Below are 16782 nucleotides of genomic sequence, written 5' to 3' on the forward strand. Positions count from 1 at the left end.
TCCTCTTTTTGATAAGTTTTCAAAGGTTTTCAAAAGAAGAACTATACAACTCCTTGGTATTTCTATTTTCTTTTCTACATTAGTAAAATGACCCCTTGTCTGAGTGAGAGAGGGTTGTTCTTAACCTGATAATAACAAACACAGGTAAAAGTACGACCTTTTACACGGGGCTTTGATACAGACCAAACAACAAGCTATAAATTATTAGCGTACACAATTCAAACAAGAAAACCAACGATCTAATTTATATATCCAAACGGGAAAATACCAATGAACAACATCAATAAACGTTAACTGCTGAATGACAGGCCCCTGAATCAATCAGGACAAGTGCATAAACATACAGCGGCTATGGATAGTTTTGTTTCGCCAACATAGAATATAATTGCCGTTGAAGGCAAATCCTTCAGAAGTTCTTTGTACTTTATTCTAACAACGAACATATTTTGATAGGGAATATAAGTAAGGGGAACGAAACCAATTTTTTGTTCTTTACTGGTATATTTTTCCGCTTTTATAAATTTATATATCGGAGCACTCCTTCTTTGGATAAATAGGTTTCATGCTGAAACAAATATTCTCACAGATATTTAAGAAGTGTGGTGGTGTGCATTTATGTTTAAAATCGTTATATACAGGTTAATAGACTGTGATTTTAAAACAAATATTGATATATTTTTATAATATTTACAAAAAAACGGTGCGGGAAATGGACATGATTACATTTCCGGATGCAGGAAGCGGGAATATAAAAAAAAGAAAAAAATTCTGTTTTGAGAAAAATAGGTGCGGGTGTGGCCTTAATATCAATTTTTGTTAAAAGCATAAGACATATGATAAGAAGACATTTCTCAAAATATATGATTTTTTAACAAAACTAAATTATCTTTTTAAACTATTTATTTTTTTCAATTTAAAAAAAAAAAATTGCTTCGCTAAGTGCAGCTGGATACGACCGCAGATGTCCAACCCTGAAAAGTTGGGGTCAAAATGGACACAATATTCATGCTTGATATAGGTTTGAATTTGGATTGTAATTAAATATTTGACACAGAATAACTGTAGTCAAAGAACTTAAAAATTGGTTATATAATTTGAATTTATATTAATTTTTTTGCTTTTGTGCAATACACTATGCTGTTGCGAATTTACCCCCTCCCCCCCCCCCCCCCTTAATAAAACGTTTTTTTGCTTTTGTGCAATACACTATCCTGTTGAATATTAACCCCCCAAAAAAAAATATTTGAAGAAATTTTCTTTTTAATATCTGAAATCTGAAATGAGAAAAATAGTCCCCCCCCCCACAAATTCTTATTTACCTCCCCCCCCCCCCCCCAATTTTTGTTCACATCCCCCTTTCCCTTATTCCCAAAAAACATTCATTCCCTCAAGTGTTAGTCATAATCTCGAAACAAATTTTAATAAAGTTTGCAACCATAATACCATATAATAACCCTTTTAAATACATGATACAAGTCTTAAAATATAAAATGACATACATAGTCATGGCTAAAATTAATATTAATCAATAGTTACTTTTAAAAATAAATTGACAGCTAATCACCTCAAGACAATCATCGTTTCTTAATATATAATTTACAAGCAGTGTAAGGGAGGTAATCAAGCATTGTTGTTTTAAATTGGGATTGGCTTACCTCCCTTAGACTGCTTTTAAATTGTCTTAATTGTCCTCTAACCGGAAAAAAAACTTGGTTTTTACCCCTTTTTTGCCTCTAATTCCAAAATGGTTTGAGCCATAACCCCCCATAGTCAATCCTAACCATCCCTCTGTTGTATGGAAGGAAACTTGTGGTATAATTTCTGAGAGATTCATACACTTTAACACAAGTCTTTGTCTGAAAACTACAAAAATGCTTATTTGGGCCCTTAATTCCCCTTCTTTTTGGCCCCTTATTCCAAAACAGTTGGGACCATAACCCCCAAAATCAATCCCAAACCTTCCTTTAGTGGTTATAATCCTTGTGTCAAAATTTTATTGATTTCTATTTACTTATACTAAAGTTATTATCCAGAAACCATTGGTCTTTGAACAACGCAGACGACGAAGTGATACCAACATACGACCAAAAATTTTTGAATTTTTGCAGTCGTATAAAAATCATTGACAAAAAATTATTGACACTAGTGAACAATTTTGAATAATTTTATACCTAAATATCAATTTTTGTTGAAATTCTAGCTGAAACAGAAAATAACTTTTTACCTCATTTTTTTATTTTTATTTTTGACAACTGGAATCAACTTGAAATAGTTTATAAACCAATATTTATACATTTCAAATGTTTAACAAAGTAAACATTTTTATGCAGACTTTGGAAAAAACCATGAAAAATACAAATTTCCCTAAAACCCCAAAAACTGGTACCCATGAAAATAATTGAATCCTCAGTATTTTCTAACACACTGTTAATGATCCACATGACTTTTGTACCTGTTTCCTTAAGTTCATCCAGTAAACTCATCCATTCTTGTCTGAATAAGTTAGCACCAGTCAGACTACCATCTCCGCCAATCACTACCAGATTTGTTATGTTTTTATCTATAAGATTCTTGGCAGCCTTCAACCTTCCAGCTCTTTGACGGAAATCGGCACATCTAGCACTGCCAATCACAGTTCCACCCTGTTAATTATTCAAATTTTGAATTGTTTAAATTCTTTGTTAATGTCTTCGTCCCAGTTTGATCTCAAATACAAAAGAAACCTAGCACTATTTATATAATTATTTATACTTTGAATTTTAGTCCCCCTCCCCACCCCCACCTCTTTTTTTGTAAAAGGATAAAAAAGACCCAAAAAAATTACAAAATTAAGAAGATCTCCACATTGTGTAATGACAACAATTTTTTTTTTTTGTTATCCAGCATGTCAAAATATCTTGCAAAGGACCAATTAATTCTGTCGCTGCAAGGGAATACAACGAAGGAGTATCCTTAAATATATATAGGAGTTTCAGGTACTATATTCTTTATTCAAATCCCTTTCTGTTACCTTTTATTTATCTTTATTCTTGACTAAAAGTCTAATTGTCATCAACTTACAAAAAGCATAACAGGTGCCACATGTGCAGCAGGACATACTTGCCCAGTGGGATACATGTAGGTGTTTCCCAAGCTTAAGATTTCATGCAATGTTTTGGGCTATTGCCGTTTGCAGTTTTTTCCTATTGGCCATTTTTTAGTAAGTCTTCTTCAATTTAAGGATTTGTTTGCTCCCTTGGTAACTTTTAACTTTTGTTCAAACTATATAGCAATTATTAGTCATGACTATCAAGACAATTTCTGTATCTACGCCATCATACTGGCAAATTGTTTATCAACAAAAACCTCTCAACAATTACTGTATTTAAATTTTGAAATTCGTGTGTGCATTTATCTTTGCCATCCTTAACCACTAGCGAAATCTAATTAATGCGATTGCAAAAATTTTATGCAGGAATATCACTACGGAAAATATGAAGGTGAGTTTATTATTGCACATATGAAGGCGAGTTTATTATTGCAAACCTGGTACTGTTACATTTTCACATTATTTAAAACATTGCAATAATTTTTGAATTTACACTATTATTTATTTTATTTATTTGCTTGGAACTTCACTCCGGCCAATTGAAACTTAGATACCATATAAGCATAGAATTCAGTCATGACATGGTGTATTTTTCATACCTTTTGCATTATTCCAGATGAGCTTGCCCAAGAAGCTTCTGTAATAAGATCACCTCCATCAACCATACCCTGGTATCCCTAAAATCAAAGATAGAAATTTCATAGATTAAAAGAACATAATTACACCTAAAAAAAAGTATCCTAGATTTAAATTTTTTATAGCTAGTGCACTATTTAAAAACACAAATATCCTAGATTTTGATTGGTTTACAGCTACATGTAGTGTACTGCCTTATATTGTAAGTATCATATTGATTGGTTGACAGCTACTGTACTGCCTTATATTGTAAGTATCATATTGATTGGTTGACAGCTAGTGTACTGCCTTATATTGTAAGTATCATATTGATTGGTTGACAGCTACTGTACTGCCTTATATTGTAAGTATCATATTGATTGGTTGACAGCTACTGTACTGCCTTATATTGTAAGTATCATATTGATTGGTTGACAGCTAGTGTACTGTCTAATAACACAAATATCCTAGATTTTGATTGGTTGACAGCTTTGTACTGTTTTATAACGTGTAATAAGTATATCCAAGATTTAGATTGGCTGTCAGCTTAAGTGAATTGTTTTATTTCAGATGAATTTTATTCATATATAACAACTGCTCATGTTGCTTTTTAACCTATCTGCTGTGTTATTTGCCCAAGGAAATCTCACTTTTATCCCTCCTACCATGGTATTTGCTTTTTATATCCCTCAAGGAAAAGACTGATCTGCCAAGCTGGGGACACGCGGCCGGCCGGTCGCTTGGTCGATCATTCATTCGCTGAATTAAATGCTGCTGTATTTTGGTTTGAATTTTGAAAGTAAAGCAGGAGGGTCTGAAGGGGGTACTTCTGATATTTCTTTATCTTTTAGGTCAAAGTAATGTTTTTCCATTCTTTTATCAGAATTTTGTAAGAATTATAATTCATGAAAAATTTTATTGTGTTGTGGTCAGCGTCTCTAAGTGCCTAAAGTGCCTGTCATTATTTCAGGAACATCCTTAATGTTACATTAAATTTAGACTTTAATTTTAAGCATCTCTTCTATTGATATTCTATGTAATTATTCATGTTCAGAAACATGAGGAAGTGCACATATACTTTTCATAACTACCAGTTGAGAAAATGTTTGTCATTTGGAAAATTTGGTGTTATTGGCAGATCGTCAAAGTCTCTGTTAAATTTATTCACAACTTTTTGTATTATACATGCAAAAGGTAAAATAAATATTCAAAACACCACTATAACAGAAAATTGAATCTAATTTCACTACAATGAAAGCAATTATTGTTTAAAGAAATTAAATTTGACATGTAAAATAAAAGGTTTAAGCATTTTTGACATTGGGTCCATGATAAATATGTTAATCATCTATAAGCCTTATTTATTTTTCTATAGACCTAACATGCTTTTACTTTATATAGCACTGAAATTAGTGTGTTTGTTGGTGTAAATCAACAAGTTCAATTACCTTGGTTGTAACATGGCTGCCTGTATTTTAAAAATGGAGGAAACCAGAGTACTATCAGAGAACCATAGGCTTCAGCAGGAAAACTTGTAATCCTTGTCAATAAAGATCTGAGGCAAACACATCTTGCCACAAAAAGAGTTCAAACTCACAACCTCAGAGTTGATCACTGAAAATGAACTACTTACACCACTTGACCACAGTTGACCTCTGGTGAAATTTGTGATGAATAATACTTCTAGGTTGCTCTTTGTAAATACAGCTGTTTCACAAAACACGCCTCTTTTGGGGAGATATATAATATTTATAGATAAATTGTTTTGTTTATGTACTGGTTCCCAGATAATATGATCTCCATGTTTCATCTCATAGAGACATAACTTGGGAATGTTACCAGTATAAATAAAAAAATATTGCGGCAGCCTTGAATTCTGAGGGAGACCAAAAGTTAAGGTAGGGGTAGTATATGTAGTACAGAACTTAAGTACAAGTTTAAACTCTTAGACGTTCGGGGCATATAAATGTTGAAAATATGCCGCACAGCCCTATATTTTCACCTTTGAAAAAAATAGTAGTGCATATGAGCTTTCAATGATTCTAGGATATTTTTTTTTTCAAAACTTCATACTAAAAGTGGTACAGTTTTAGCCGTAAAAGGAGTTCCTATGGGAAATTGCATTGTCTATACAGAAACGCAACCTCTAGAAGATTCGATAGGCATTTGATTCAGGTTCATTGTGACTTTCACGCTATATTTTCTTTTTCAAAAAGCTCATTTTTAGTTGCATATAGGTGCAGTAGATGCTATCTAGCTATATACAGTGTGTTTTATATATTTACATTGAGAGTGTAGGAATACAAGAAGTGAGTTATTGTCTGACATGTTGACGACAGACAGACCGACAACAGTATACCATAATATGTCCCGTAAACGAGCGTATAATGATAAATCGATTCATATTAATTACTCTTTGTATTTGAAGACATTTTACCTCTTTGATGTAGTAAACTTTACAACCAAGAAATGTTCCCATTCTAACCACAGCTCTCACAGCAGAATTCATACCTGTAAATCAAATTATAGTTGATTATCTATAAGACTATATATATGTGATATACATGTATACATTTATTCAACCTAATAGGACCTTATTAGGGTGAATGAGAAAACAAAAAGAAATATCTCATTCACCAACAGAATAAATGAGTGAGAAAAAAACCCAGATTCAACAGTGGCTGAGTCTGGAAGGTGAAGGGGTGTTTAAGGCATATACCCATCCCTCTTTGGTCTGAAAAAATATATTTATTTGCATAAAATCGTCCAATAAATTTTAGGATAGCCCCTATCTGAAGTATATATAAGGTTTTTGGCAATTACACCACCTTTGAATAATTCTAGATCCACCCCTATGCTATATACAGTAAACATGGTAAAAGTTGAGCGACAAATATTTTTCATTTTTTTTAAATAAACAAGTTTAAATAATTGACTATATCTTTAAAAGATCAAGAAATAAATAAGTGAAACAAAGAAAATATAACATTACATCACCATAAAAGGTATTTTTTTTACTTAAATATTATTAATTCTAAAATCTTATTTCCCCAACTTAATTTTTCTTTTATCTAAATATACATATGACATATGTTGCAAAAGAAATTTATTATAAAAAAGATATATATATGTTGCATAACTGCTAAACTTTCATTAAGGTCTTTCCTCTCCGTGAGGAAAGACCTTATTGTTTTTCGCATGTTTTTTTTTTTTTCATCCAGCATTTGTTTGACATGGCCTCCCCTCGTTTCTATTGGAGTTATCAAAACCAAATATGGACCATCGGTAGACCTCATTATGAAGTATTACCAGATGAGGCTGTGTAGGATTTCATCATCCCCTTTAGAAGTTATCTCCCTTTTATTGATTTTTTTCAACATGGCCCCCCCTCGTTGTTTTTAAAGATATCATGATCTTATTTGGACAATAGGTACATCTCATCATGATGTATTACCATATGAGGCTGCATAGAATTTCATCATCCCCTTTGAGAGTTATTTGCCCTTGAAACAATTTCTTTTCTTTGATCATTTCTCAAAAAATGTTAGAGATAGAATCGATTTGAAAACGGCAACATGTACAGGAACAGATGGCAATGTTAATGAACATATACAATCATTTTGTTATTAACCCTTATAAGGAGTTATTCCCCTTGAAAAATTGTATACAATTTTAGAAAAAATCTATTTCAAGAACTGGAAGTCGTAGAGACTTGGGACCTTAACCAATAATCATTAATTCATGTGACCTTCAATATGCACCAAAGGTCAAAGGTCACAGAGTGCAAAAAAAAATTACGCTGCAATTTCAAGCTTACATATTAGGAAAACGATAAGACTTTGCTGCCTACATACAGCGTATAAAATGTTCCTCTCGACGAACTCTACATTTTATATAATAAGCCCAAAAATGTCCGACCGTCTGTTCAAAAGTTACAACAGGATGATTATTAAAAGTATAGTATTTTTTAAAGGTAACAGATATCAACCTACTATAAACTGAAAAGATGATCAGTAATTCAAGACCTTCAATTTGAGGTCAATGTCAGGTCATGATGAAATTTCACCTTGACCTTCACATTATACTATGACCTTGACCTTGTGATATTTAAAAGGTCAAGTGGTCCTGAGTTGAATGGTGATAGTCCCATGTCTTTACGACTTCCGGTTCTCAAGTTTTGTATTGCATCATATATTTGATGATTAATTGTGACCTTAGTGAACTTTAAAATTGTCTTAATTCTTTTTCTATAATGTTGTCCTTTAACTGTAGATCATTTATTATTTAACAGATTTGAGATATCTATTGTCGTTTTAGAGATAATGCAGTTTTAAGTTTTGCGAGCGGAGGCATGTATTTCTGAATCATCAAGAGCTTACCACTTAAAATGTTTAAGAAATTGAAGAGGTTGACATAGTTATATGTTTGATTAAATACCAAAAACATTCCATGGAAAAAAACACCAAAAATTCAATTTGAAATTTTCATGTTTTGCATTGACTTTGTAAGTTTCATAATTTCTATTTATATAGTTGATATTGCATCATTATTTGCACTTTGTCAAATGGGGTCATCTGATATATCAAATTGAAGGTCTTAATAAACTCTACTTAAAAATGAAAATTTGAAACCCCCTTTTCATCCAAGGGAGACGGGTGGGGTCATTTAGTGCAAACATTCAAATTTCTCAGATGGTAAGGCCTTTTTTTTTTAATTAGTTGGTTTACGGACAACTAGTGTCAAAGGTTAGGGTCGGAGGAGGTAAAAAAAATAAAAATAAAATAGCAATCTTAGATTTTTTTTTTGTTCACGTATAACTGTTCTGAAAAATTTGAGTCGGAGGAAAAAAAATAAAAAAAATGCTGTTCATTCATGACATTACAGGGGTTGAGGAGGAGAAATAGTTTAGCTCTTATCTTGATATGCTTTGCATTTGATGGATGGATGGTCAATTGTTGTTTAATGTCTAGTGGCTAATCAGATGCATAATTAGGATGAGAATATGATAATGAGAAATGAAATGCTAAACTGACACACTGAGCCAGAATTTAAATGTGCTAGCTCACAAGGTAACAGTTCCCCCAAAGATATGTTACCTTACCCAAACACATTATTCTGACTCCTTTAATAATTGCAATTGCAGCGTGCTTGGCGAAGAAGCAGCAGATACCAATTTTTAAGTCTTTGATTTGACCGGGTCAAGGTTCAAACCCAAGATCTCTCACTCTCCAGGTGAACACAATACCATCACATTTAAGGTGCACCTGGTCTTCACGTATGAATATATGTGCATGTTTGACCCAAAAATCTTTTGAGGACAATATACTTGACATAAACAAATTTCTTTGATTTATGAAATGTTTGATAATCAACTGTGTTCATGATCCTATCATGCTGATGAAGAAATAGCAATGTACCAAAGTTTGACTAAAACACATATTTTGTACAGACAAGAAATTTGTTAGCATCTAAATTATGCATGAATCCCGTTCGCTGAAAAGTGGAAATGGTGGCAAAGAAATAAAAAGTTGAGATCAATGTTTTATTTTCAACAGGTACCTTGACAATGGCAACATTTTCATCAGCCATATTGTCGAATATGGCATCGCCGATTGTTTGCTTAGGTTTGCATTTGATAAAAGTGCTCTCAGTACGTTGACCATCAAAGTTAATATTCAACTGAAAGTAGATGAAGCCGTCAGACTCCATGGTCCTCCCTCGTTGGGTTTTTGAATTCGTCTGCGTCATTTCGAAGCTTTTCAAAATACGCCGTTCACTACAAACGCTTTATTGACACAGACAAAACGTTTTGGAACGCCTCGGATTTTTTTATTCACAGCACTCGAAAAATCGGGTCGGCGGAATAAAAAACAACACGAAATCAAAATTTTAATTTTATTTCACTTTTAAACAAAATCGGGTCGGCGGATCCGTAAACCAACTAGTTAAAAAAAAAAAGGCCTAAGGTTGTCGCATATCAAATGAAAGAACATAAAACGTACATTTCAAATTTCAAATTAACGTCTCCCGAAAATTGGTAAGATGGGGTCATTGAGTGCAAACAATAAATTTTCTTTACAATAGGGTTGTTTTATATCAAATGAAAGGTCATGATGAGAACATTTGAAATATCGAATTCCCAACCTCAAAAATTGGTTGGATAGGGTTATTAAGTGCAAAAATCAAACTTTGTAGAACACGGCGTTGTCGCATATCAAATGAAAGCTCATCTACCCTGTGTTAGATGTAACATACTTCCGATCTCAAAAAGGAAGGGCGAATAAGGTCATTAAGTGTAAAAAGCGAAAAGTTTCAGAAGGTATGCTTGTCGTATTTCAAACGAAAGGTCGTACAAAGTACATTACGAAAACATCACTTTTACAGGAAAGACCTTTCAATTGTTTTACAAACAATTGAGATACTAGTTTCATATTTATATTTATTTCATATCACTAACAACACTAAAATCAGTCACTATCCTTCTTGTAGTTTACAGAAATTATGACCTTTAAAGTTTTACAGAGGCAGATGAATGTCCATTAAAACATGTTAAATTTGGTTTTGGCATTAGAAAAATACATTAATGTGGAAAGTATTTGACAAAGATATCCCTGTACAACCTTTTGGAATCTATTATTCATGTCAAAAAGTTTTTAAGGTTTGTTTGTTACTCATAATTGTGAGAGTAATTTCCATCACATATGCATAGAGTCTGAAAATTACAAGCCAACAAAAAATAAATGTTTACATAAATGTTATATCAACATTCTGTTTGTGTATATATATATATATACATACTAAAAATAGAATAATTTATTTGATATTTCTATGTTATCTATATATATATATTCAAGAGTTAATCTAAAAATGAGGGTACTTTCTCTAAAAATGAGGGTGCTTTTTATATGGCCTTCCAAATACCGTTTCGATCCCTAACATCACTGAAGAGACATTTATTGTCGAAATCCGGATATGGTGTACTAAAGAAATATTGACACCGAATGTTTGTGGCACAACATCCTGTCCACAAGTTAACAATTTTTTTTTTTCTGTGACGTATTAAATTTATAATAAGATCCATTTTGTTACAACCTGTGATCAATTTTATTTGGCAATCGCCAATGGCAGTCAGCAGGGTTAAAGAACATCAGTTGTTCGACCTGTTAGTCAAATGCGTTTTGTTTAAATATACTTTTTCACTCTTTTGGTCTTTTGGAAAATGTTGTTTGTGCTGTTTTTAGACCCTTCTACAACGAAATTTGTTTGACATGCACACGTATAAAAATTGCGGTTTTTATCCAACGCAGTCATAGGTTTGAACGTAGTTTTCAATTTAGACTCGTTTATATTTTTTGTTTGGGCATGTATCATATTTTCCCTCCGGTTTATATGATCCGTTCATCCTATATATTGACTCTTAAAATTCAAGAGTTAATCTAAAAATGAGGGTACTTTCTCTAAAAATGAGGGTGCTTTTTATATGGCCTTCCAAATACCGTTTCGATCACTAACATCACTGAAGAGACATTTATTGTCGAAATCCAGATATGGTGTACTAAAGAAATATTGACACCGAATGTTTGTGGCACAACAACCTGTCCACAAGTTAACAATTTTTTTTTTTCTGTGACGTATTAAATTTATAATAAGATCCATTTTGTTACAACCTGTGATCAATTTTATTTGGCAATCGCCAATGGCAGTCAGCAGGGTTAAAGAACATCAGTTGTTCGACCTGTTAGTCAAATGCGTTTTGTTTAAATATACTTTTTCACTCTTTTGGTCTTTTGGAAAATGTTGTTTGTGCTGTTTTTAGACCCTTCTACAACGAAATTTGTTTGACATGCACACGTATAAAAATTGCGGTTTTTATCCAACGCAGTCATAGGTTTGAACGTAGTTTTCAATTTAGACTCGTTTATATTTTTTGTTTGGGCATGTATCATATTTTCCCTCCGGTTTATATGATCCGTTCATCCTATATATTGACTCTTAAAATTCAAGAGTTAATCTAAAAATGAGGGTACTTTCTCTAAAAATGAGGGTGCTTTTTATATGGCCTTCCAAATACCGTTTCGATCCCTAACATCACTGAAGAGACATTTATTGTCGAAATCCGGATATGGTGTACTAAAGAAATATTGACACCGAATGTTTGTGGCACAACATCCTGTCCACAAGTTAACAATTTTTTTTTTTCTGTGACGTATTAAATTTATAATAAGATCCATTTTGTTACAACCTGTGATCAATTTTATTTGGCAATCGCCAATGGCAGTCAGCAGGGTTAAAGAACATCAGTTGTTCGACCTGTTAGTCAAATGCGTTTTGTTTAAATATACTTTTTCACTCTTTTGGTCTTTTGGAAAATGTTGTTTGTGCTGTTTTTAGACCCTTCTACAAAGAAATTTGTTTGACATGCACACTTATAAAAAATGCTGTTTTTATCCAACGCAGTCATAGGTTTGAACGTAGTTTTCAATTTAGACTCGTTTATATATATATATGTCGAAATCCGGATATGGTGTACTAAAGAAATATTGACACCGAATGTTTGTGGCACAACATCCTGTCCACAAGTTAACAATTTTTTTTTTCTGTGACGTATTAAATTTATATTAACATCTTGTGATCAATTTTATTTGGCAATCGTCAATGGCAGTCAGCAGGGTTAAAGAACATCAGTTGTTCGACCTGTTAGTCAAATGCGTTTTGTTTAAATATACTTTTTCACGCTGTTGGTCTTTTGGAAAATGTTGTTTGTGCTGTTTTTAGACCCTTCTACAACGAAATTTGTTTGACATGCACACGTATAAAAATTGCGGTTTTTATCCAACGCAGTCATAGGTTTGAACGTAGTTTTCAATTTAGACTCGTTTATATTTTTTGTTTGGGCATGTATCATATTTTCCCTCCGGTTTATATGATCCGTTCATCCTATATATTGACTCTTAAAATTCAAGAGTTAATCTAAAAATGAGGGTACTTTCTCTAAAAAATGAGGGTACTTTTTATATGGCCTTCCAAATACCGTTTCGATCCCTAACATCACTGAAGAGACATTTATTGTCGAAATCCGGATATGGTGTACTAAAGAAATATTGACACCGAATGTTTGTGGCACAACATCCTGTCCACAAGTTAACAATTTTTTTTTTTCTGTGACGTATTAAATTTATATTAACATCTTGTGATCAATTTTATTTGGCAATCGTCAATGGCAGTCAGCAGGGTTAAAGAACATCAGTTGTTCGACCTGTTAGTCAAATGCGTTTTGTTTAAATATACTTTTTCACGCTGTTGGTCTTTTGGAAAATGTTGTTTGTGCTGTTTTTAGACCCTTCTACAACGAAATTTGTTTGACATGCACACGTATAAAAATTGCGGTTTTTATCCAACGCAGTCATAGGTTTGAACGTAGTTTTCAATTTAGACTCGTATATATATATATATATATATACAACTCGTCTAAACATCAACCCAACAATGTTAGATCTGTAAATTTGCTTTCGCAAATTTTTGGTTCTTCCCTCGCTGGGATTCGAACCCATGCAGCATGCTGCTGTGATATCGTGACACCAAATCGCCTGCACTGCAGACGTCCCGCTAGACCACACGACCACCTGGGCTCTCAAAAAAAGAGCTTTCGGTGGGCATGTGTTACCTTTCCACGTCAGTTTTAATCTAGCGGCGTACTACAGTACATGATATATAAGGCATGAAGATGTTATTGTTACAGATCAGCTAAATTATCTATAGTAAAGGATCCTACAAATTAATGTAAGATACAGTCACAGAAAATAATTATATTCATAAGTACGTCTGAGTCAGTGACAACCCTACAACAGATGTATCCATCGGATCGCCATCAATGATGGTGATACATGGCTGTGTACATAATGTATATACAACTCGTCTAAACATCAACCCAACAATGTTAGATCTGTAAATTTGCTTTCGCAAATTTTTGGTTCTTCCCTCGCCGGGATTCGAACCCATGCTACTGTGATATCGTGACACCAAATCGCCTGCACTGCAGTATATATATCATTTCATTCTGGTATCACCTAAGTTGACCCAATATACAGTGTATCTAAATATTATTAATAATGATCATGAGAAGAATGCATTTAGTGCTACCTATAACAATTAACATCAATATTAATTAACCTGTCAGATTATAGATAGAAATAAGGAGATGTGGTATGAGTGCCAATGAGACAACCCTCCATCCAAGTTACAATGTGTAACAAGTAAAACAATTATTGGTCAATGTACTGCCTTCAACACTGAGTCTTGGCTCACACTGAACAGCAAGCCACAATGTATAAAGGGCCCCAAAATGACTATTATTATTAAACAATTCAAACAGGATAACCAATAGTTAATCTATTAATGGATTAATAATTGCATGTATTGTACTATATGTACAGAGAAGTTCAACAATAATATTCCATTCCATTCCTCAACACATATGAGTTATGACTAATAAACTTAAGATCAATTCTATTTTTTTCTGGGATATTAAAATCCATAAAATATTTTTATCTAAATCTTAAACATAATTTACATAAAATGCATTAGTTAGCATTGTTAGTGTTAGTCATGTATGTTTTATAATATTAGTTCTGACATTTATATGTTTTGGAGTTAAGTACATGAAGTATGACCTCAATTTTCACTGAACTAATACACAATTTTATTATGGGGCCAGCTGAGCCCTACCTCTACCTAAAAATTGATTTCGGTATATACACGCCCCTGTCCGGAAGTTCACCATTTTAAATGTGTTTGGTTGTAAAATAAACAGTCATGTTACGTTTTTAGTTAATTTGTTGCATTCTGTTATGAATTGTTGCATTTTAGCCATATTGGATACTAATGATTGAAATTCAGATGACAGAAATCTATGAATTTAATTATTTAAATTCACAATCCTCAAAATTTGATCGTTTGAAAATTTATTTTCAGAAGTGAAAAAAAAAGTTCTAGGGTCAGGGGGTTTAAACTAGGGTCGGTCGGGTAACTGGAACAACATATATTTTTATTTGGACTTAGCCTTTTCGTTTTGTCGCTAAAAAAATAGATTGTTTTTCGTCAAAGGCGAAAAAAAAAGTTTGTACAGAAAATAACCCATAGCCCCCCCCCACCAAAATCAAATGGTTGCTGCCTAACCGGTTCTTTTACCCTCCTATGCTACTGATAAGTACCGCCTGAATTCAGGAATTTTTTATATAAGACTTTCATTGAATACATTTGTATATTGAAAAGTACCACATACAAGTAGGAATGTACCAGTTAACATGAAAGATAATGAAAACCCTAATATATCTAGATGATGCTACAGGTTAAATCCTTTCGAATGTATTCAGAGTAATTTGATATAAAAAAAACAAATTTGTGTCTGTTTGTTATGACACAAGAAGAAAAAATGGGGCCAAAATGCATGTGCCTCAATTTTTAGTGCATGGGGTAATCAACATTTTATTCTAAATGACTTGGACAAGCTGATATTTTCATGCATGCATTAATATTAGTAGAGTAAACAAAAAGATACATGTACCTTTTATTTTAATGGCATACACAGTCGGAAACCAGGTTGAAATAGAACAAAAGAATCGAAGCTCTTTGTTAGAGAAGGCGATAAATGTTTACTGTATTGTTTACTATAGTGACAAAATTTTTAAAAGTTAATAGAAACAAACAAAATTGCAATTTTCTTCTCAATTACGAGGTGTTTTATTTTAAAAACACCATTTGCATAAGTTTTCAATTTATCTAGTACATATAGTTAAGCAGAACAATTATATATCAAGTCGACGACATGGGTATTTTTCAAGTTGGATGAAAAAAATGAATAACCTCCGATTTTTTTGAAAAAATTACCACAGATGGAAAACATATCAATCTATTAGTTCAGTAATTTTCGTGTCTGCCCTTCCATTATGTGACTGAAGAAAAAATTCCAAAAAATGGGTAACAATTGTATCGAAAAGAGAAAATCGAGTGCACCTTTTTATGTTAGGGCGTGTTTGAGTTGAGTATTTTGTCTTGATATCGTACAAAGTAAGAATATTTCATACATCGTCTCGCTTCAGATTCTATCATTTTTATATATTTAAGCTACAGGCTGACTTTATAACACCAAAAAATCACAGTACTACAAAATGAAATATATGGGTAAAGTGAAATACCTATCTAATGAGTCACAAAAACAGAGAAGGTGTGTTCAAATAGCTATGTTTTTACTTAAAGTACTTGACGACAGTCTTTCAAGTTGGATGATGAAAATGCATATCTTAGAAAAATTCTATTTTTTTGTGTGTGATAACTAGGGTTTATAGTCTTCATACACTAAAAAAATCTAGTCTGCCCTTCCACGAAATATTTAATTAGAAATTTTTTAAATGTTTATGAATTTTCGAAAATTCCACCTGACAACCAATCAGACAATAGTTTTAAGTTGAATCAATGCAGACACAATTATTAACTGATGCTCATTAGCTAGTTGATACATTTGTCTTTTAAAATACAACTGACATATAAGGATTGTAATGGTGCAATGTGGATAAATTTATCGGTTTCCAAGAGCAAAATTGGAAGCGCGTCATCCCTACAATGGCTTCCATTTCTACGATTGTGAAAATGAACTGGCGTAATGGGGAGATAATTTTGACGAAGTAGAATCCTGACTGTACAAGATTGGAATATGTTGCCAAATAATATTAAAAAAAATAAAGAAAATAAAGGATTTCAAAATTAGCATCAAAAAGTACTTGACCAAAATTTATAGCGCGGCTTCATCAGACTCATTTTTATATTATTAAACTTATTCTTTATTTAAATTATCATTATATTAAATTTTATATGAAGTTTTTATGTCATATTAATTTGTGTGTTATCATTTTTTGTATGTCGAAACTATAAGCCGTTTACATGAAGGGACCCCATTGGGAACAAGCTTTAGAGCTTTCATGGGTTATCCCTGATAAAATATCAGCAAACTTTTTCCATGCACTTTTAAAAGGATACTACACTCATAAAATGCCATTAAATTTTACAAAGTATGTGTTAGTATT

General features: G+C 32.5%; 1 protein-coding gene across 8 annotated transcripts in view; it reads right to left on the minus strand.

Moving 5' to 3' along the window:
• Positions 1-16782, minus strand: part of LOC134691291 (ATP-dependent 6-phosphofructokinase-like) — a 60844-nt gene that overhangs the window by 42966 nt on the left and 1096 nt on the right. For all 8 annotated transcript variants that reach the window (XM_063551744.1, XM_063551737.1, XM_063551743.1 and 5 more), the window contains exons 2-4: positions 6141-6214; positions 3688-3765; positions 2453-2642 (exon numbers count right to left, since the gene is read on the minus strand). In XM_063551744.1, coding sequence (XP_063407814.1) covers positions 2453-2642; positions 3688-3765; positions 6141-6214 — 342 coding nt within the window. The remainder of the gene's footprint in view (positions 1-2452; positions 2643-3687; positions 3766-6140; positions 6215-16782) is intronic.

The sequence above is a fragment of the Mytilus trossulus genome, chromosome 11, assembly GCF_036588685.1.
Source record: "Mytilus trossulus isolate FHL-02 chromosome 11, PNRI_Mtr1.1.1.hap1, whole genome shotgun sequence".
In the NCBI taxonomy this organism is placed as follows: Eukaryota; Metazoa; Mollusca; class Bivalvia; order Mytilida; family Mytilidae; genus Mytilus; species Mytilus trossulus.